General features: G+C 36.3%; 5 protein-coding genes across 5 annotated transcripts in view; all 5 read right to left on the bottom strand.

Annotated features, from left to right (window-relative positions):
• Window positions 1–14: 14 nt before the first annotated feature.
• LOC105312421 (degenerin deg-1-like) lies at window positions 15–1,894 on the bottom strand. Its single transcript, XM_011405051.2, has one exon. It carries the CDS (start codon window positions 1,848–1,850, stop codon window positions 180–182), a length of 1,671 nt encoding a protein of 556 aa, XP_011403353.1. The 5' UTR covers window positions 1,851–1,894; the 3' UTR covers window positions 15–179.
• A 181-nt stretch (window positions 1,895–2,075) lies between these two features.
• LOC105312420 (acid-sensing ion channel 5-like) lies at window positions 2,076–3,709 on the bottom strand. Its single transcript, XM_011405050.2, has one exon. The coding sequence runs from the start codon at window positions 3,662–3,664 to the stop codon at window positions 2,174–2,176; it is 1,491 nt and encodes a 496-aa protein (XP_011403352.1). The 5' UTR covers window positions 3,665–3,709; the 3' UTR covers window positions 2,076–2,173.
• Window positions 3,710–4,742: 1,033 nt separating this feature from the next.
• Window positions 4,743–6,717, bottom strand: LOC105312419 (acid-sensing ion channel 5-like). The gene has a single exon (XM_011405049.2). The coding sequence runs from the start codon at window positions 6,448–6,450 to the stop codon at window positions 4,909–4,911; it is 1,542 nt and encodes a 513-aa protein (XP_011403351.2). The 5' UTR covers window positions 6,451–6,717; the 3' UTR covers window positions 4,743–4,908.
• Window positions 6,718–7,522: 805 nt separating this feature from the next.
• LOC109581310 (mediator of RNA polymerase II transcription subunit 23-like) lies at window positions 7,523–19,863 on the bottom strand. The gene is made up of 39 exons (XM_019995335.1): window positions 19,804–19,863; window positions 19,726–19,757; window positions 19,586–19,673; window positions 19,000–19,127; window positions 18,594–18,699; window positions 18,388–18,486; window positions 18,236–18,298; window positions 18,114–18,155; window positions 17,904–17,973; window positions 17,631–17,743; window positions 17,315–17,410; window positions 16,808–16,999; window positions 16,384–16,614; window positions 16,150–16,205; window positions 15,981–16,060; window positions 15,733–15,844; window positions 15,251–15,408; window positions 14,700–14,874; window positions 14,293–14,386; window positions 14,011–14,083; window positions 13,876–13,936; window positions 13,644–13,768; window positions 13,464–13,527; window positions 13,149–13,202; window positions 12,867–13,059; window positions 12,569–12,676; window positions 12,417–12,470; window positions 12,262–12,340; window positions 12,123–12,148; window positions 11,884–11,986; window positions 11,728–11,826; window positions 10,763–10,796; window positions 10,601–10,707; window positions 9,873–10,038; window positions 9,474–9,552; window positions 9,242–9,417; window positions 8,979–9,099; window positions 8,402–8,490; window positions 7,523–7,912 (listed from the first exon to the last, which is right to left on the bottom strand). Exons 1-39 carry the CDS (start codon window positions 19,849–19,851, stop codon window positions 7,729–7,731), a joined length of 3,978 nt encoding a protein of 1,325 aa, XP_019850894.1. The 5' UTR covers window positions 19,852–19,863; the 3' UTR covers window positions 7,523–7,728.
• A 142-nt stretch (window positions 19,864–20,005) lies between these two features.
• Window positions 20,006–20,472, bottom strand: part of LOC105312418 (uncharacterized) — a 5,769-nt gene continuing 5,302 nt past the window's right edge. The window contains exon 7 of the mRNA XM_019995361.1: window positions 20,006–20,387. Within this exon, the coding sequence (XP_019850920.1) occupies window positions 20,006–20,387 (382 nt within the window). The remainder of the gene's footprint in view (window positions 20,388–20,472) is intronic.

Below are 20,472 nucleotides of genomic sequence, written 5' to 3'. Positions count from 1 at the left end.
CATGATGTGAATCATGGGATTTTCCCTAGTCTCAAAACAGGAAGTGGACACATAACTAATAACCCAATAGAGAAAAGTATTAGATCTAGATCATAAGCATAATAGCAGTCGGAAAATAATAGCAGCATAATAAAATAGGCATAGATCTACATGCAAAAATAAAACATTAGCATTCAATTTTATACTTCTGTAGTTTTAACGCTCTGAAGACCAACTTCATTACTTTTATCTTCAATGGGTAGTAATACAGCTTTATTATCTTCATCACAAGGTGATAAATCTTTAATACTTCTTTCTTCATCACACGATATGATTTCTACACTATTTAATTCAATTTCATTACTTTTATCCGTTTCACCTGAATCTATCTCGGGTAAACGTATCATCTTTTCTAGCTTCTTCATTGTCCTTTTAACACTCCCTCTACAGCAAAGTCTTTTCAATTCGTCAATGCAAAGTATCAAAACCTCAAAAAATGAAATGATACTCACTCCAATGAATAGACCGAGCTGACCACCAACCTCTCCCAACAGAGCTTCTACACCGTATGTGTATTGAGTGATGGTGGTGGTTGTATGAAGATCATCCACAAAAACATTTACTGATAAGAAGTTCTCTCTGATTTCGTTGACGGACATATTCGTTTTGTTCACAAGTGTATCAAGATAGAGTCCATTAGGAAAAGTTGAATAACTAGAAGTGTACTCATAATATTCAAAGTGACACGGACTTGGACAGTCAGCCTCTTCTGCATTAAACTCGTAGTGTTCTTTCAATAGGCAGCATGCTTTACTGAAAGTACAATTAGGAGTGGATGCATAAGGACCAGTTGATGGACGGTCAATGGCACAACTACACTTGCTACTGTGAGCTATATTCTCAGCAAGAGCATTTTCTCTACAAGCAAGTTGAGAATAGTCAAACTTGTCACTTGGATAGAAAGGAAGATTCATTCCATGAATACACTGAGCTTCATTGGTATCATCTTCAACTGCCTTTTTGCGTACTCCAACATCAATGGCATGACCGGGTGGTACAGAAATACCATACAGGTTAGGCCTTGCAATATCTCTGCCATTATGAATGACAAGCTTAACTCCCGACTTGCCATTGAACGATGGCCTTTCCTTCTGCTGTATATTCAGTATTAGCTTCAGACCATATCTTATACCAGTGCTGTGAATACGATTATCGCTACCATTGAATGTGAAGCAGATCCCAGCTGACGTTAGGATCGGCTTAAAAGCATCTTTGCAAGGTTTGACTTCACTATTAGCTCCTTCAATAAAGCCACAGTAATGTATCAACTCATCAATAGTCTTGCTAGGATTCTGAATATTCCATATTGTAGCATTGAGGATATCTTCACTCGACGAACGCACGACATTATCGCATAATTGAAGCACATAGCTATCATTGAGACCACTTAGGTGAAAGTTCTCATCAGCATTGTAGAGGTAGTTCATCAGTTGGTAAGTGCTTCTCAAAAGAAAATTAGAACTGTTTCTTTCCAGGTTCAGATTGCAAAAAGTTACAGCAGGGAATGCTATGCCTTGTTCAGTGTTAGATACAATAGTGATGGTAGATGCTGTTGGCTTGTCTATGAAACGCTTTATGCTAAAGCTGAGCATTACCGTACAGACTATCAAAGATCCGATGAATATAATGGCCCAAATCAGCCTCCTCAGATTTGACTTGCCCCTAAAGATTTTATTTATCCCAGCGATAGTATTGTCATCTATAAAGTCACTCAAGTAGGGGTCGCTCAGATGACATGTTCCTTTTCCTTTCTCATCCCTTTCAGAGTCGGCTGGCTTCAGTGGCTCTTTTGCTTTGTCTTTGCCGTTCATGATGGCGATCTCCTACATTAAAGGTCAATTATTAGTGAACACACCCATAAAATTATTGAGTTTATTCATAGATAAGCCAAGATTGATATTATGCTCAACTTATTCAACACTTCAACAACTTGGCAAATTAGTCAGTATGACACCTCAAGGTGCTAAGATAGCATAAGAATTCCGAACATAGATGACTTGATGAATTTTTATTGGTTTTATTTTTAGATCTACATCTTGCTTTTCTCAATGATAGATTTTATTTAAAAAACATGACATTATAACATAGAACATAGTATAAACAAAATTAATGATAAAATTTTAAGTTATTTATGTTACACTTTGTTGTCAATGTCTTCTTCGACATCAGTTCCTTCGATCTCTGGAAGTTCAATCGCGTTCTCAATGTCTTGCATTTTCTCGCGCATTTTCTTTGTGCAGAACAACCTTTTTAGTTCATCAAGAAAGAGGACCACTACCTCCACTATTGATATTATACTAATCCCAAGGAATAGACCCATTTGACCACCAATCTCACCAAGTAGTTCTGCCACACCAAATGTGTACTTAGTGATGGTAGTAGTTAGCTGAAGGTCATCGACAAAAACGTTTATCGATAGAAAGTTATCTTTGATGTAGTCAACAGACATGTTGGTTTCTTCAACAAGATAATTTAAATAGCGTCCATTAGGAAAACTCGAATAGCTTGCAGTGTGTTCATAGTATGGAAAGTAGCATGGTAATGGACAGGCTAGCTCTGGGTTAAAGGTTTGATATTGTTTAAGAACACAGCATCCTTTATCAAATGTACAGTGAGGAGTGGATGAATATGGGCCACTGGATGGCCTGTCAAGGTGAATGGAGCAATCACAACTGGTTGCTAGGTTCTCGACTATAGCATTCTGTCTGCAGGCAAATTGTGAATATCTGTACTCAGAAAAGAAAGGAAGCTCCTTGCTATCAATGCAATCAGCTTCATTGGTCTCATCTTTACTTGCTTTTCTGCGTACTCCAACATCAACAGCATGAGCAGGGGCTACATCAATACCATACAGGTTAGGCCTTGCAATATCTCTACCATCATGGACAATAAGCTTAACTCCTGACTTGCCATTGAACGATGGTCTTTCCTCTTGCTGTATATTCAGTACTAGCTTCAGCCCATATCTTACACCAGTGCTGTGAATGCGATTATCGCTACCATTGAATGTGTAGCAGATCCCAGCCGATGTTAGGACTGGTTTAAAAGCATCCTTGCAAGGTATGACAGCGCTGTTGATTCCACTGACAAACCCACAAAAGTGAATTAACTTATCCAGAGTTTCTTGAGGATGCTGTGAATTCCATAGCGTGGTGTTGCGAAATGATGCAGGGAATGAATCAGAGATTGCATTACAACTATTGAGAAGAAAGGAAGAGTTCAGACCAGTTAAGTGAAAGTTCTCATCGGGGTTGAATATATGGTTCATCAAGAGGTACCCAGTATCAGCGACCATATCTGACTCATTTCTCTCCAAATTAAGATTGCATATAGTGACGCTTGGGAAAGAGACTCCTTCATCGTCTTGAGTAATGACGGTGATGGTGGATGCTGTGGGTTTCTCCAAAAAAGTTTGGAAGCTAATGCTGATCAACGTGATGCAGGCGACAATGGATCCGATGAATATGAGTGCCCATAGTAGCCTCCTTACTTTGGAGCGACCTCGAAAGATGTGGTTGATTCCACCAATGGTGTTGTCATCAAGAAACTCTTTGAGATAGCGGTCATGGAGATGACACTTGACTGTTTTTTCCTCGGAAGTGTTGCTGTGGCTATCTTCAGCCATGATATAATTATTACTGATTGCTGATTAATGATAAACTGATAGTTGCTCCAAGCAAACGGCTCCTTTTATCACAAAGTAGCCAACAACCCCCACGCTATGCATAACTACATTAGGATAATCACTCAAGCGTAATAGACTAGTAGTATTTGACGCAACGCTCAAAAATGATCAGCATATCCTGTGATATCACACAATCTTAATCATTTTCTTTTGTTAAGCTAATTTGATACTCTAGTAGTATTCGTGCGTGTGTGTGTGCATGTGTCTGGCTTTAATTTGTTTTGAGACATGACATCTAAATACCGGGCCAGACACTGATCTAATGCTATGCTCTTTCAAGAGGAAGTTACAAAAAAGGAGCAGAAGGCAGGGATGATATCAACAGAGATGTGTGTATGTTTAACATGGCTAGACATTATGATAAAATATCTTTTATCTGATCTCTCTTTTTCAACTTGAAATGATTTCTCTTCTATTATTTAAGAAACAGTTCATTCACAAGTATCAACTATAAAGAGACACACTGCATTCACAATTCACATTATTTTAATACAAGAGACCTAAAGAAATATATAACCCAATCTTTGTTTTGTCACATGCACTACTTGTGTATACACCTGCTGTTTGCATTCCACAATACTTCAGATCATTGGCTCAAAGCATTGTAGCACTAATTATGTGGCTAACAAAAAAAGACTGCATATCTACGGTATCTATATTGTATACACATGCTATTATAAAGAACACTAAGCATGATACAATATCAGCGTTATACCTTTGATGTTCACCACATAGAGTACATTCTGGTATTATGAGATGGTTTGTATTAGGGACACTGCCTGTAATTTCAATGATAAAATTTGAAAATTTAAAAATCTTAAGTGTCTCATAATTGGTGCATGTACTCTACTCATCCAGTTGACATAAGTACATACCATCCTGATTACATTACTCTATATATGATATAATTTGATACGAGCCTTACTACGTCACAAAAGCTAGACATGCACATCTGGCATGAGCTAAAATTATATCACAGAGTGACACAGACCACCACCCAAGCATTAAAATAACAAAATAGAGCCATTATGAAAAATATTAGGAAAAAATTGAGTGTATTAAAATTATGATATCAAGAAGGGGTGCATGCTTTATTATGTGTGTGTGTGTGTGTGTGTGAAGAATAGGATAATGTAATTAATGGAGCCCAGTCTTAGCTTTTTTAAGCTTATTATAAATTAGTCTTAGTTTTCTGTTTGATCCTCTTCTACTTCAGGAAGAGTGATTCTGCTCTCCAGATTGTTTATTTTCTCCTCCGGTATGATCTGTAGTTTAAAGCAGAGCCTCTTGAGTTCATCCACACAAAGCACTAAGACTTCAAAGAATGTAATGATACTCACTCCAATGAATAGACCAAGCTGACCACCAATCTCTCCCAGCAGAGCTTCCGGGCCATACGTGTATTGAGTGATAGTGGTAGTTAGCTGTATATCGTCAAGAAAAACGTTTACCGATAGGAAATTATTTTTGATATAATCAGCCGACTTGTTCAAGGTGTTCACAAGTCTATCAAGATAGCGTCCATTAGGAAAACTTGAATAGCTCGCAGTCCATTCATAATATGAGAAGTAACATGGTAATGGACACTCTTCAGAGGATGATTCAGGATGAAAGGTATTGTATTCATGGAGGAGACAGCATGCATTGCTCATAGTGCAGTTAGGAGTGGATGAGTAGGCACCTGTGGATGGTCTGTCTGGATGGATGACACAGTTGCAACTGCTTCTTTTTGCTATACGCTCCATGATAGCGTTTTCTCTACAGGCAAATTGAGAATAGTCAAATTTGTCTTTCGGAAAGAAAGGAAGATCCATGTCATCAATGCAACCAGCTTCACTTGTCTCATCTTTAGTTGCCTTTCTGCGAACTCCAACATCAATGGCACGACCAGGTGGTACAGAAATACCATACAGGTTAGGCCTTGCAATATCTCCTCCATTATGAATGACAAGCTTAATTCCCGACTTGCCATTGAATGACGGTCGTTTCTCTTGTTGTACATTCAATACTAGCTTCAGCCCATATCTTATACCAGTGCTGTGAATGCCATGATCGCTACCATTGAGTGTGAAGCAGATCCCAGCTGATGTTAGGACTGGTTTAAAAGCATCTTTGCAAGGTTCGACTTCGCCGTTAACTCCTTCAATAAAGCCACAGTAATGTATCAACTCATCAATAGCCTTGCTAGGATTCTGAATATTCCATATTGTGGCATTGAGGATTTCGCTGGGGGCATCACCCACGAGAGCTTGACACTGCTTTATCACAGACGATGAGTTAGATCCAGTCAAGTGAAAATTCTCGTCCGCATTGAAGAGATAGTTCATGAGGAGGTAGGTGTTACGTATAATGTAATCGGACAAATTATACTCCAAATTATGATTGCAGATGGTGACAGCAGGGAACTCTACTCCACTCTTTGTGTTCTCAGTCACAACAGTGATAGTGGAAGAGGTCGGCTTATTGATGAAGCGTCTGAAGCTAATGCTGATCAATGTGATGCAAGCAATCATCGATCCAATGAAGATGAGAGCCCATACTAGCCTCTTTATCTTAGATTGGCCCTTAAAGATGTGGTTCATTCCAGCAATGGTGTTGTCATCAAGGAATTCCTTGAGGTATGGGTCATTCAAATGGCAGCCTCTCCCTTTCTTCTTCTTTGTCTCCATCATTTGCATATCCTCCTTCTCTGAAGCCATTTCTACATCTTTTTTCTCTGCAGCCATCTCTCTCTCTCAACAGAGTGAATATAACAAAAAAGTGTGTGTCAAGCACTTATATCTTTGTATTTAAGTGATGCACTACATAAACTTGGCAGCCAATAAGTGTCATGGTCACGTGCATATATTCTTGGCATGGCTTATTCTTTAGTAAAAATTTCAACAACTCCATAACTCATTCCTCAATATTGGAGAATCACAAGTGTTACAGAGGGTCCTTGGCCACGTTTCACTAAAATGAAAAGGAGAGAATTCTCCATTTTTATAACTTTTTCTGATATATATACATGTTCTCATGTTGTGTAGAAAGTTTGAATTGGTTTCAACCAAAATTATGCTTTTTATGAATAAAAATGACAAGAAAAAAATTCTCGGTTACATTTTCTGATACATTTAGATGTCATTCCAGTATAATTAAACAATAATTAGTAATATACACACAGTAGCCACACAAAACAAAAACACGACGACTGTGTACAAAAGCAAATATCATGAATAATTCATAATTATGACGTGTAACACTACTATAGACTCTACAAATGATGCAATAATTGTGAACAAATTGAGTCTAATACACAGACAAGACAGCTTAGATCACATCTAGTAAGAATAGATACAGACAAAATTCAGACATATTACATCATAGGGCATGTCTGCTCAATAGTATGTGTGGCCATACATTGAATAAATAAGTACCATCCCATGCACATTGAAAGATACTGTACAGAAGGAAATTTTGAAGGGACTAAATTGTGGCGAATTGCTAAATTTTGGTGATTGGCAAATTTTAATTTGGCAAATTTGTGGCCATGTGCCATTGAGCATGCATATAATGGCTCAAAATGGCGGATTTTTATTTTGGCAAATGGCTATCAAAACGCCAAATTCGCCAAATTTAATCCCCTCCAAAATTACCCGCTATACGTAATTACCATCCCATGCACAAGGCAAGATAATGCACACAGCTACACATGAGAAAAAATGATCGAGTCCATTAGAATACGTGTGACATGAGCAATTATGCGAGCGCTTCACAAATTTAGCACCGGTTGCCACTGGCTTCAGTAAACCAATTTGCTACATTACAAAGAGAATATTTGGCACAACCAAACAAAGTCTAACACAAGCACAAAAAGACCACAGAAGAGCAAATAACTAACACTACGCTGAGAGAAACAATATCCGTCTTGATTTTCAATGTATTATTGATAATAATAATAATAATAATAGAAAAGTCTGAATATTGTATGGATGAAGGGAAAATGTCAAACTGCCTTATTGTAGCTAATGCATTGGAGTCAGGTCTTGTGTTGGAGGTGCCATCATGACAGGAGTGAGGGCTGCCCCAGCAGTAGTGCTCTGTACTAGAAACCTTAGCATTAGTCTCATTGATGGATGGAGGGAGAGTATGATCCCCTCAAGCACTTCTTTCTTATAATCACCAATATGCATATACTTTATGTGATACCTTTACACACAGTGAAGAGATGGGAAGAGAAAGGAAAGAAGGACCATCAGTGTTAAGGATAAAACAAAACAGAGCAAAATAGAGATACATGTACATTAAATATAAAAGGGCAAGCGCTACATAGTACTACCACAATGTACAAATACAAAAATATCCACATCAAAGAAAATGTGCATACATGTAATTGCTAATCACCGGTATTGCACCTCTTTATGTTAATGTACATATACATATGTTAATGTCTACTTACATGTACATTGTATTATAGGAATTACTCATATCATTACTTATGCATGCCCATACTGTATGTATATGTATAGTAAAAACATCAAAGGAATGTACAAGTAGGGGTAGAGTAAATATCCACTACCAACAATAACAAATAACAAAGGGATGGAGTGTGTGACATAATGCACACAGGTGTCACGAATCACCCATTGAGAGGGTGTTTGTATGCAAATAGATATATTCTGTTGGGGCTATGGATACATTAGATCACAGATTGGAGCACAGTTTGTTATTGAGCCTTCCTGAGCCGAATCAACCTGCTTTATCAACTGATAGAGCTCAATGACAACCTGCCATAATTGAAATACAACATGTAGAATCATGTACTACTGTATAAGTGGTTTTTGTGAGGGAATTATATTCTGTGAAATCTACTAAAATTCTAATTTGCGGATTCTAATTTTGTGAATTCTACCACGTGCCATGGGGGTACCATATTAAATTGATTTTCGTGGATTTTATTTTCAGGTATCAGATAAGAATCCGTGAAATTCACAACATTTGCAACCCTAATAAAACCACTTATACGGTATCAATGAGAGATGATGATTATAATGAAAGGCCACCCTACACCAGGCAATGCTTTTGTTTGCAATCTGTGGTTGCTTTGATCTTCAGGCATTACACTAACACTGTTGCCTTTCTTATACACACATGCAGTATAGAATAGAAAACTGTTCTATTCTATGCAGCACATTGCTTGCAACATCAAAGTAACCACAAATACAGCTCCCTGGTATAGACTGGCCTTAATGTTGAGATAAGAATGAGTTTATACCTGCATGAGGAGGGTTGGCTTTTCAGAGGCTAATCTGTTCAAGGCAGGGGCTAAAAGATGACAGAGGAACAGCAACTGAGCTTCAGTGGTGATATGAGGCTTCAACCTAATCTGGAGCCAACTGTGGACCATTTAATAGAAAAGAGAAATGACGGAACAAAAAAGAGGAAGGTGAACCAAGAAAGAAACAAGAAAGTAAGAGAGAGAGAGAGAGAGAGAGAGAGAGAGGGAGAGATACAATAATTACAATTACTTTTACTTACGTTAGCAGTCCACCAATTACTGATATATTGGAATGATGGAGGAAAGAGTGAGAGAAATTGAGGAGGAATCTCGCCTGTGTCCCTTCAACGAATGCCTCCATGGATACGCTCTCCTTGAAAGGCGAAGACATTAAAAAAGTAAAAAGCTCTTCATAAAAAAACGTCGAATAAGAATCCTCAAAAGAAAAGAAAGAATAATATAAAATGATAAGTATAATGCATTGACTCTTACTGGTAAAATAGCTAACAGGGACCCAGCCACATTAAGTAGTTCAATGCTTTGCTGCGAAGGAGTTGATGATGAAGTATATCTATAGAATATACATGTACATGTACTGTATCATTGTACAAGATGATTTATTGGCGAAGAATTAATATTGGTGATTGGCGATTCTATGAAGAAATTACTAATATAAAATCCGCCATTTTGTTTCAATCTGAGCATGCTCAATGGCACGTGGCACAAAATCGACAATTAAATTTCCACAGGCAAATTCGCCAAATATTACTCTCGCCAATAAATCATCTTGTACGGTATGTGACCAATATGTAATTAAATGTGTGGGTGCGATGGTGATAAAATTGTAAAATAAAACATGTGACACATGTTTACACTTATCTGTTTACTCACTCTGCCAGTAGTGTATTAAGTAAGGTATGTATAAGCGCCTTGATTGGAAGTGAAAAGCTCATGATCTCAAGGGCTGCCGACATCACTAGACTAGACACAGGATTAGTGAACTCACTCAGCGGCCAGCTCAAGTGAGAGACTGAAGGGTTCTTGAATGGTGTCATTGCTATTGTACATAAAGGAATACCGTATAGCGGGGTTTTTTTCGAGGATAACAAATTTCACGAATTTCGCAGATTTTCTAAAATTTACAAAATTAAATTCCTTGAAATCAATTTAATACGGTACAAGATGGCAGAATATAGTGGAAATTTGTGAAAATTAATTTTGTGGGCCTCCAGATACAGGTCATTTGTGAAAATTATTATCCTCAAAAATAACCCACTACACAGTATGTGAAAGAGTAAAGAGAATTAGGAGTGTACATGTACATGTATATGTACTTGTAAGTATAGTTAGTAGGAGAGAGGGAGAGAGGGAGAGAGAGAGAGAGAGGGAGAGAGAGGGAGAGAGAGGGAGAGAGAGAGAGAGAGAGGGAGAGAGGGAGAGAGAGAGAGAGAGAGAGAGAGAGAGAGAGGGAGAGAGAGGGAGAGAGGGAGAGAGAGGGAGAGAGGGAGAGAGAGGGAGAGAGAGAGAGAGAGAGAGAGAGAGAGAGAGAGAGAGAGAGAGAGAGAGAGAGAGAGAGAGAGAGAGAGAGAGAGAGAGAGAGGGAGAAAGAGGGAGGTTACCATTATTTATTTGTATAAGAAGTTCTTGCCAATACTCTGAAGATGGTCCTTCTCCTATTTCTTGCTTTTTCTCGATAACTGTATTCTTGAATAAGGTACTAAACATCCTGTACATGTACATGTACATTAAAATGATTGTCATAATATCAAAAATTGACTTACATTTCATGAGACAATTGTTCAGGGGACAGACTACCTAAAATATTAAAAAAGGTTAAGCAAAATATGTTAAAAATTTTTTTCAGAATTAGTTACGTCAGAAATTGTAATTAAAAATTGGGGGTAATTTCAGAGCCATTTTTTGGAAAAAACCATGGGCTATAGTACAGGGTATTTTTCCAAAATTTGGAGTTTAAAAAAAATGGTCATAACTCGAAAAATTGGAGTCGGAATCTGCTCAAACTTTCTACGTAGCATATAAGTACATCAATATGTATCAGAAAATGTAATAAAAATTGGGGGTGATTTCGGAGCCATCTTTTGGAAAAAACTATGGGCTATATATAGTACAGGGTATTTTTCAGAAATTTGGAGTTTTTTTAAAATGGCCATAACTCGAAAAATTGAAGTCGGAATCCGCTCAAACTTGCTATGTAGCATAAGGACATCAATATGCATCAGAAAATGTAATAAAAATTGGGGGTAATTTTGGAGCCATTTTTCGGAAAAAACCATGGGCTTATAGTACAGTGTATTTTTCCAAAATTTGGAGTTTTTAAAAAATGGTCATAACTCAAAAAATTGAAGTCGGAATCAGCTTAAACTTTCTACGTAGCATAAGTACATCAATATGTATCAGAAAATGTAATTAAAATTGGGGGTGATTTCGGAGCCATTTTTTGGAAAAAACCATGGGCTATAGTACAGGGTATTTTTCCAAAATTTAGAGTTTTTAAATAATGGTCATAACTCAAAAAATTGAAGTCGGAATTGGCTCAAACTTTCTACGTAGCATAAGTACATCAATATGTATCAGAAAATGTAATTAAAATTGGGGGTGATTTCGGAGCCATTTTTTGGAAAAAACCATGGGCTATAGTACAGGGTACTTTTCAAAAAATTGGAGTTTTTTTTAAGAATGGGCATAACTTGCAAAATTGAAGTCCGAATCATATGGTATCTCTCACCTAATATACTTGATACAAGCTGTTCTTTAACTTGAGGCACATCAATCAATGAAGGAGAATAATAGTGAAGCATCCTATACAGAAATGAGACTGGAGACTCTAACAAAAAGATAGCAAGAAAAAATCAAAAATAAAATTAAAGGTGATCGAGTTTACTGTGATATCTGTACAAGCCTTTGTATTTATTCAGTAGCGGCTCGAGTAGCGACTGATAGGACAATGGGACCTCTAACATCCTTTGTATGACCAGGTCGATTATCTAATGGAAGAGAGAAGATAATCGTCATGATAATGGTATATGTAACTTTAGAAGCAACAGAGATATAATTAAGGAGATGCTCAAATGAGCATACATGTACATGTACATGTACATGTAATACACAAGTATAACTTACTGGTAGCAAACGAAGACAAACGTTACCTAATAATAGAGAATAATAATAATAATAATAATAGTGGGGAATAAAAAAAAAGTGAAATACAAATGTAGTTGGAAGATGATTGAATTGGTACATTGTGTTAATTAATTTTAACCGAATATCATATTCATTGTTGAGTTATTGGAGCATGTGGCAGTCCCAGACGTGTCGAATGTAAAGCACTCGGGAAAACTCTATAAAAAAAAATTAATAAACGTTCAAAATTTTAATTTCAATCAATGCAACTGCTTTCAAATTTTTTTAACTTACACTCAAATATTCACTGTGCTTCTGGCCCCATTCCGCATCACTCCAATGTGGCATCTGAAAAAATACAAATAAAATAATTAAAAATATAAAATAAAATATTTTAATGATTGGGAAGAATAAAAATAATAAATACATGTACATATACAACTCACAGTATCAAGAAAGTGTGTGAGTCTATTAAGAACACTATCACTCATTAAGAGGTGATAGGTGAGCATCATTACTGTCACTGTGTCTTGTTTATTGTGATACCTCCATATCTGGGGGGAGGGAGAGAGGGAGGAAGAAATAGAAGGAAAGAGAGAGAGAGAGGAGAGAGAGAGAGAGAGGAGAGAGAGGAGAGAGAGAGAGAGAGAGAGAGAGAGAGGAGAAAAAAATGAACGTCAAAACAGAACAATACAGATAATAATTACACAAGTACATGTAAAGAACAGACAATAAGTGTCTCACTATGCATAAGAGTAGCCTATCCAGTGGATATAAGAAATACTTCCAGACCAGGCTATCAAGGCAGGAGACCACGTGCATGAAGTCGTTGTTGGAGGGAGTTGAAGGGGAGGGGCAGGTGTAGACGATGTAGTCGATCAACCTCCTCAAGTCGCTGACTTGTCTCTTTGGGGAGAGACGTAACCTCTGCAATAATCTAAAAATAATAATGATGATGATGATGATGATGATGATGATAATAATAATAATAATAATAATAATAATAATAACAATAATAATAATAACCTTGATACTAGAGGAGTTATTTGGCCGGTTGTCAAAAACTGCTTCCACAATACACTACAAATAATATAACACAATAAATTTGAGAGCTACATGTATTCACAAAAATAAAAGTTATAAAACCGAACATTTTGAACAATAATTAATTAATTAATTAATTACATGTACATATTCTAACTGCCAAATTAAAACAACACAATTAAAATTAGCCCCACCCACTAAAGGCCACTATACAATAGAGTATAGTAATATGTGTACACATGCATATACATGTATATACATGTAATTACACTAATAGCTACATGTACATGTACTCACCAAAATAAGTATGTGCTATTATCCCCTTCACTGTAGTACTGCTGGAGAACCTGCTCGCTTGTACCTGTAAAGAACGCATGAAAAGTATTGGAGAAAAAGTACATGTACACATACATGTACATATATACATGTCAAAATAGAATATTACGTGTAAGAGGGTATGTGTGACTATTGACTAACTGTTTAGTTTCTGATATTCTTCTTCGATTCTCTTGACAAGAAGCAAGCGAATGTTATCGTGTGATGGAGTGTGGCACCTCTGCTTGAGGACTCCTGGTAGGAACTGCAATGAACTCTCAGGCCATCTAATAAATAAATAAATAAATAATAATAATAATAATAATAATAATAATAATAATAATAATAATAATGATGATTATAATAATACAAGGAAGAGGAGAGATATGCATACTGAAAGACTGCTGGTTCTAGATCTTTAAACAATTTATCAAGCCAATTGCTAAGGTCCACTCCTAGAGGGAGAGAGAGAGAGAGAGAGAGAGAGAGAGGAGAGATAAAATTTTAAAAGAAAGTACATGTAACTTGCTAGAGAGGGTGAGTGACTGAGCCAGTGACAGTATCAGTGTCTTGTTGAGTTCATCAGAATCAGCATGAAACAGCTGTAAATAAAACAATAAGCAATTAATGGTACAACTTAATCACTAGGAGAGAGAGGGATCTCCACATTTTCTGATGCTACAGTGTATGTTGCTTAGAAAGTTTGAACTACTTCTGATCAAAATTAGATTTCTTTTCTTATAAACTTTAAAGTTGCTCAAGAATCAGGCCAAAGACCCTGCACTGTTCTAGTACATATGGTATCACTTACTGTCTTTGGTTCGTTTGACATCTTTCCGAGTTGAAGTGGTAACATCTCCCCCTCAGCTAGTCCCATTATTAGGTACAATGAAGTGTTTTCAGCTCTAGAGATAGAAAGAGAGAGAGAGAGAGAGAGAAATAGAGAGGGAAGGAGAGCAAAAATTTTTTTGGCTAAAATGTGAATTTTCAAAGGAATCTGCTCAATATTTCAATGTATCAAAATATGCTGTAAAATGTTTTTAAATTAAAAGCCAAACTGATGCATGTGGTATTATATTGAATTTTTAGAAGCTCATAAAAGTACTGTACAATATTACATGTTCATATACAGTAGCTCTCTTGTCTATCTCAGATCTTTCATAATGATAAAGTACATGTACATGTACATGTATCTGAATGTAGAGCTCTCTCTCTCACCCAATGAATAACTGTGTTGGTATAATGCAGACACCAGCAATGGAATGGAGGAGTATTAATATGTTGAAACGAGAGGATATCTGGAGCTGTGAGTGGATCCTGTTACTAATCAGCTCAAGAAGGTTCTGTAGCATACTCCACTCTTGGACCTTGAACACCATTGGAATCAACTGAGCTACAATTATAGTAATAGAAAAAAATAACGTTTAACTTTCAAGAATGCAATAAAGCATTGTGATTGATAAAGTGCATACATGTACATGAACTAAGGAACATGTGTTTTTAATGTACATGCATGTATATGTATTGGGGAATTTGCTTCACTACACTTGTACTTTTAAAGAGTTTACATGCATACCTTTAACTCAATTCATTATCTATAGTACTTCAACTTTTTAAAATGCCATTGCTAAATTTGCTACATTTAAATTAGCATAAAGAATTAAAAGTGAACTTACTGTACATGTAGATAAATGTATGTGCATGTATATAATCAAAAAATATAATACAAAAGGTAGTACAAATGTACATGTACTACATGAAACTCTTACATTGAAATAGTTTCGTCCCGAGCCAGAGCAGTAGATGAGAGTAAGTTTCCAGTAGACCAGCTGTTATCATGTTCTTGTTATTTTCCTGCTGGACCTGTTGCTGGTGCTTTGATGACTCGGCAGCTCTCATCAGCTGAACCCGTATCTTCTCTCCTAACCTGAAAAATGTAGATCATAATCACCATCCTCTTCTTTCACAAGTTTTGACTTCAAATATCTCTTCATGCAATATCTTTCATGTATTCATACAGTACGTACATGTACCGTATGGCGCAAAATTTTCAAAGGTATAGACTTGCCTAAAAATCTATTTTACGGATTTAATTTTTGCAAATTTATGCCATCTGCCATCTTGTACCGTAATACAATTTTTATAAATTGCAAAAATCGCAGAATTTACAGCCCTCAAAAATCTTAGGCTATACAAACTCTCTTTCTTTCTCTCTCTCTTTCTCTCCCTTTCCTTCCTTCATGTATAGTACCTGGTTTTAGCATGTAGTACCATTAGGTTAATACAGTCTTGTGACAGCGGATGCTCGCTTGTGTTCAGAATCATTGAGAGTAGCATAGTGTATGTATCCCCAGTAGTATGAACTACAGTTAAATAATGAATTTGTAAAATTGTAAAGACATGAATTTTTTGGAACTAAATGTACTACATTACTAAATTTTGAATCCATACTGTACAGTACATGTACATACACGTACATGTACATGTATATGTACTCACAAGAGTTGAGGAGGATGACCATTATTAATGGGGTGGGAGGGGTTTCGGGTGATAACGAGGAAAACTGGTTTCTAATGAACCTAGAGAGAGAGTATTAATATAGACATTCAATATCTTGTAACAATTAAGAAAAGAGAGGAGAGAAGGAGGAGAGTGGTATATAACATACTCAACATGATGCTGGATAGCAACAGGAGGATCGGCTATCACAACACCAGGCTCAACCTAAAAATATACAACACTTTCAAAGGAGAGTGTCCCTACACATTAATTTAATTAACAATAATGTACATGTACATGTACATGCATGATGTATGATCAAAATGAGGACGTGAAAGTGGGTCTATATTCAATAGCAAATTAAAATATTCAAATATATAAATCCTAGTTATAATAATTATACCTTTTTATTCAGCATTAGCCACACACTGGGGGCTGCAAACTGGTATACACTGCTCATGGACTCCATATTAGGAAGTGGGAGTGGCTCCGTTTCAGTATAGAGCGTCCCAATGAGTCCGGAGTACAGCTCGTGCTCTCTTTTGGTAGTTTCATGTTGGACTGAACCCGTTAGCATACTTAGTATGAACCACATCAGGTAACCACGCCCTCTCGTTAAAACATGACCAGTTAGCTATAGATCAAAATAGTAAATAAAATTTTTAATAATAATAATAATAATGATAATAATAATGATAATAATGATAATAATAATAATAATAATGATAATAATAATAATAATAATACATGAAATAATAAAATCAATACATACACTGTATAATAGTTATCAATGATAATATTGATGACACATGTACATGTAATTATACTTTATTTTTTAATTCGGAGATGATCGAGTTAAAATTAACAAGTTGCAGTGCTGCCATGTATAGTACTGTATTGACGAGATGACTCCAAATAAGGTTAACTGCTGAATCAACAATATCCCATGAATCGGTGGCCTTTGTAGCCTCCACTAATAACCTCACAATACACTCTAACAGGACTGACTGGATATGAGGCTAAGGGGGAGGGAGGGAGGGAGGGGGAGGGAGAGGGAGCGAGGGAGGGAGAAAGGGAGGGAGGGAGGAGGGAGAAAGAGAGAGAGGGAGGGGGAAGGAGGGAGGGAGAGGGAGGGAGGGAGGGAGCGAAAGAATAGGAGAGAGATTAAAATTGAGAATAGAGGAGGTAAGTGAATAAATTCTTAATGCTATAATTAAATATTGTATGAGAAAAAAAAGAGAAAGGATGAATATATATACATGTATATATTATTATTATTATTATTATTATTATTATTATTATTATTATTATATTATTATTATTATTAGTCTAACCTGTTTCCCATTGTTAAACATTGATACAACAATCTCCTTAGACTGAGGCTGAGCCAACACACGATACAACAGCTCATACTGAGTCTTCAATAAACACTACATAAAAAATGGATATAATTTCATACATGTACATGTACTTCTATACTTCATACTACATGTATATTACGTACAACACTCCATACTTTTAAACAAGTACTTTACTTCAATACTTTTTATACTACCAGCTCTCATTTCCATACTTTCATATTTCCATACCCCATACATGTACTTCCATACTTACAAACTTCCATACTTTCATACTTCCATACTCCATTACCTGTGAATAGGGTAGTCTCCCCGGTAATGAAAAGCAGGTTTTATCCTGGTCCAGTTTCCAAGCGTTACCAGCCGTATTGGAGCAACCAATGACTGGGACTAGGTTGGGAAGCACTGGAATTAGAAAATAAAAAAGAATATTAATATTAAAATGAATTAAATGAACATAAATGCACACATGTACATGTACATGTATAATCATAAAGTAAAAGGAAAAATATAAAAATTGATGTACATGCATGTACATGTACATGTACAGTAGTCTTTGTCTTACTGTTTCCAGAAACAAGGCCAGCAACAACCTCCATTCCTCCTTTAAGACTAGCAATGATATCCTTAAGAGCCTACACAACAAAGGATGGGAGAGGAAGAAAGAGGGAGAGGGGGAGAAAGAGAGAGGGGGAGGAAAGAGAGAGAGAAAGAGAGGGAGAGAGAGAGGGGGAAAGGAAAGGAATGCATTTTGTATTTTTAGATATTTTTATACCCAGTGAGGGTGAGTTTCAGGAGCTGAGTAGCGTCGCTGTATCTAAATAAATAAATAAAATAAATAAAATAAATAAATAAATAAATAAAATAAATAAATTAATACAAATATTAATTAATTACCTCATCATGTGCCATGTATGAAGGCATCAGTGAAGCATTCCGATCCAAAATATAATTCAAAATCTACAAATCAAAATGTATATGTATATCAATTACTAATTAATTGCTTCTAGTATACTCTAGTATATTACTCAGTATATTATTTCAATTACTTTTCTTCCCGAATGAATTGCTGGCATCAGTTTCTCGGGTATGCTACGAGGAAAAGCGTCAAACTTGTCAAGCAAGAGCTTCATGACATCACGACATCCCTAAACAACAACAACAACAACAACAATAACAACAACAATAACAACAACAATAATAATAATAACAACAAAAATATATTAATGCAAGAGCATAAGATTTCAATGATCACTTTATAATCTACTGCTCCAATGATGTTGTGTATTAAAGTGAGTCCTTGCTTCCAAGTCATTAAATTGTTGGTACTGATCTCAGACAGAACTACTTCACACACAGCCCTGAGGGTAGGGGAGAGAGAGAGAGGGAGGGAGGAAGAGAGAGAGAGGGAGAGAGAGAGAGAGAGAGAGAGAGAGGGAGAGGGAGAGAGGGAGAGAGAGAGAGGGAGAGAGAGAGGGGGGAGAGAGAGAGGGAGAGAGAGAGGAAGGGAGGAGGGGGAAAGAAAAGGGAGGAAGAAAGAAAGAGAGAGAGAGAATGAAGAAAAAAGAAACAGTACATAAAAAGAAAAATAATAAGAAATTAAAAGTTACAAAGAGAGAACAGACATTATTTCAATATTGTACAAATACTCTAAACTCTACCTAGCTGGTATCAAAGAGGACCTATTGACTAGTGTCTCCATTGTATCTGAGAGTAGCTCAACACAGTGAGGGTTGGTCTGGTTTATCATGTACTTCACGTATTCTTTGATGTGGAATAGTAATTGCTCCTAATACCAAACACACATACAATAAAATAATAGAAAATATATACATAAAAATAGATGTATCATCTACTTGTACATGTATATGTATATGCAATAGTCAGTGAATAAAATAGGCTAGCAGTAAATCAATGCTTAATATGTACATGTATGTACATACCGTATAGCTGGTTTATTTTGTGGCTTCAAATTTTTGTTGCTTAAATTTTCATTAGAATTAATTTTAGTGCCTTGCTAAATTTTTGTTAATATTTAATTGGTTTTAATAAAATTTAGTGGAATTAATTTTAGTGGATTTGAGCCTGCACGAAAATTAATTCTACACGAAATAAACCAGCTATACGGTAGTTTAGTAAAGACACATCGACTATTTAATTGCTGTATTTATGTATTGAGTGACACTCATACATATTGATGTACATGGTGTACACTGTACAAGCATACATGTACATGCATGTACTTACAGGAACACTGTTAGTAATGACAAGACGGACTCCCTCCAGTAATGAAGAATTTACAAACGTATCAGGAATAATGACACTCTCTGTACAACTGGAGGGAGAGAAAGAAAGGGAAACTGTTTTTAAGCAAGGAAGGCTCTTACCATTGGAATGTAGATAGAAAGGTATCTCTTTCCTACGAATAAATTGATAGTAAGTAGTTAGAAAGAGTCTTAGCTCACCAAATGTCTCTTTAGAGTTCTCTCCATTTCACCACTAATGACCTCCATTTTATTATGACCACGCCTACCCTAACAACTTAATTTTAAGCACCTCCTAATAACACGTGACTTCACGTGTTGCTTCAGTTGATGGAAAAACTTAGCTTAAAAATTAATGCAAAATTACAGCAAAATTTAAATACAATGATACTATTACAAAGCACTAATCGACACTTTGAGTCAGTTCGTTTATAATGTCAGACATTTTAGGACGCAATTTATAATTATCCATAACACAGCGTTGAACAAGACCCTTCAACCCAGCCCGTCTAATAGAATTAATATCCTGTCTTCTGTTACCAGGCTGTGGAATAGCACAAATACTCATTTCTATAAGGAGGACACCGTAACTGAAGACATCCATTGCAGGAGAGTGTTCCCTTGGATTCCCTGCTTCAGGTGCTGAATAGATTTGGTTTCCAGGATTTTCTGTCGTAGCGATGAGATTCTGAAGGTTAGCCGACCCGTAGTCGGATACCTTAGCTCTCCAGCCAATACCCATGTGAGAGGTAGGCTGTAGTAGTACATTACCACTACTGATATCTCTGTGTATTATAGGATGAGGCTTGAAGAGATGAAGGTAATTGAGAGCACAGGCTACATCTAAACTGATGCTCAGTATGGCAGGAT

The sequence above is a fragment of the Amphimedon queenslandica genome, unplaced genomic scaffold (assembly GCF_000090795.2).
Source record: "Amphimedon queenslandica unplaced genomic scaffold, v1.1 AMPQUscaffold_13447, whole genome shotgun sequence".
Classification (NCBI taxonomy): Eukaryota; Metazoa; Porifera; class Demospongiae; order Haplosclerida; family Niphatidae; genus Amphimedon; species Amphimedon queenslandica.
This window is presented reverse-complemented; position numbering and strand designations above follow the sequence as displayed.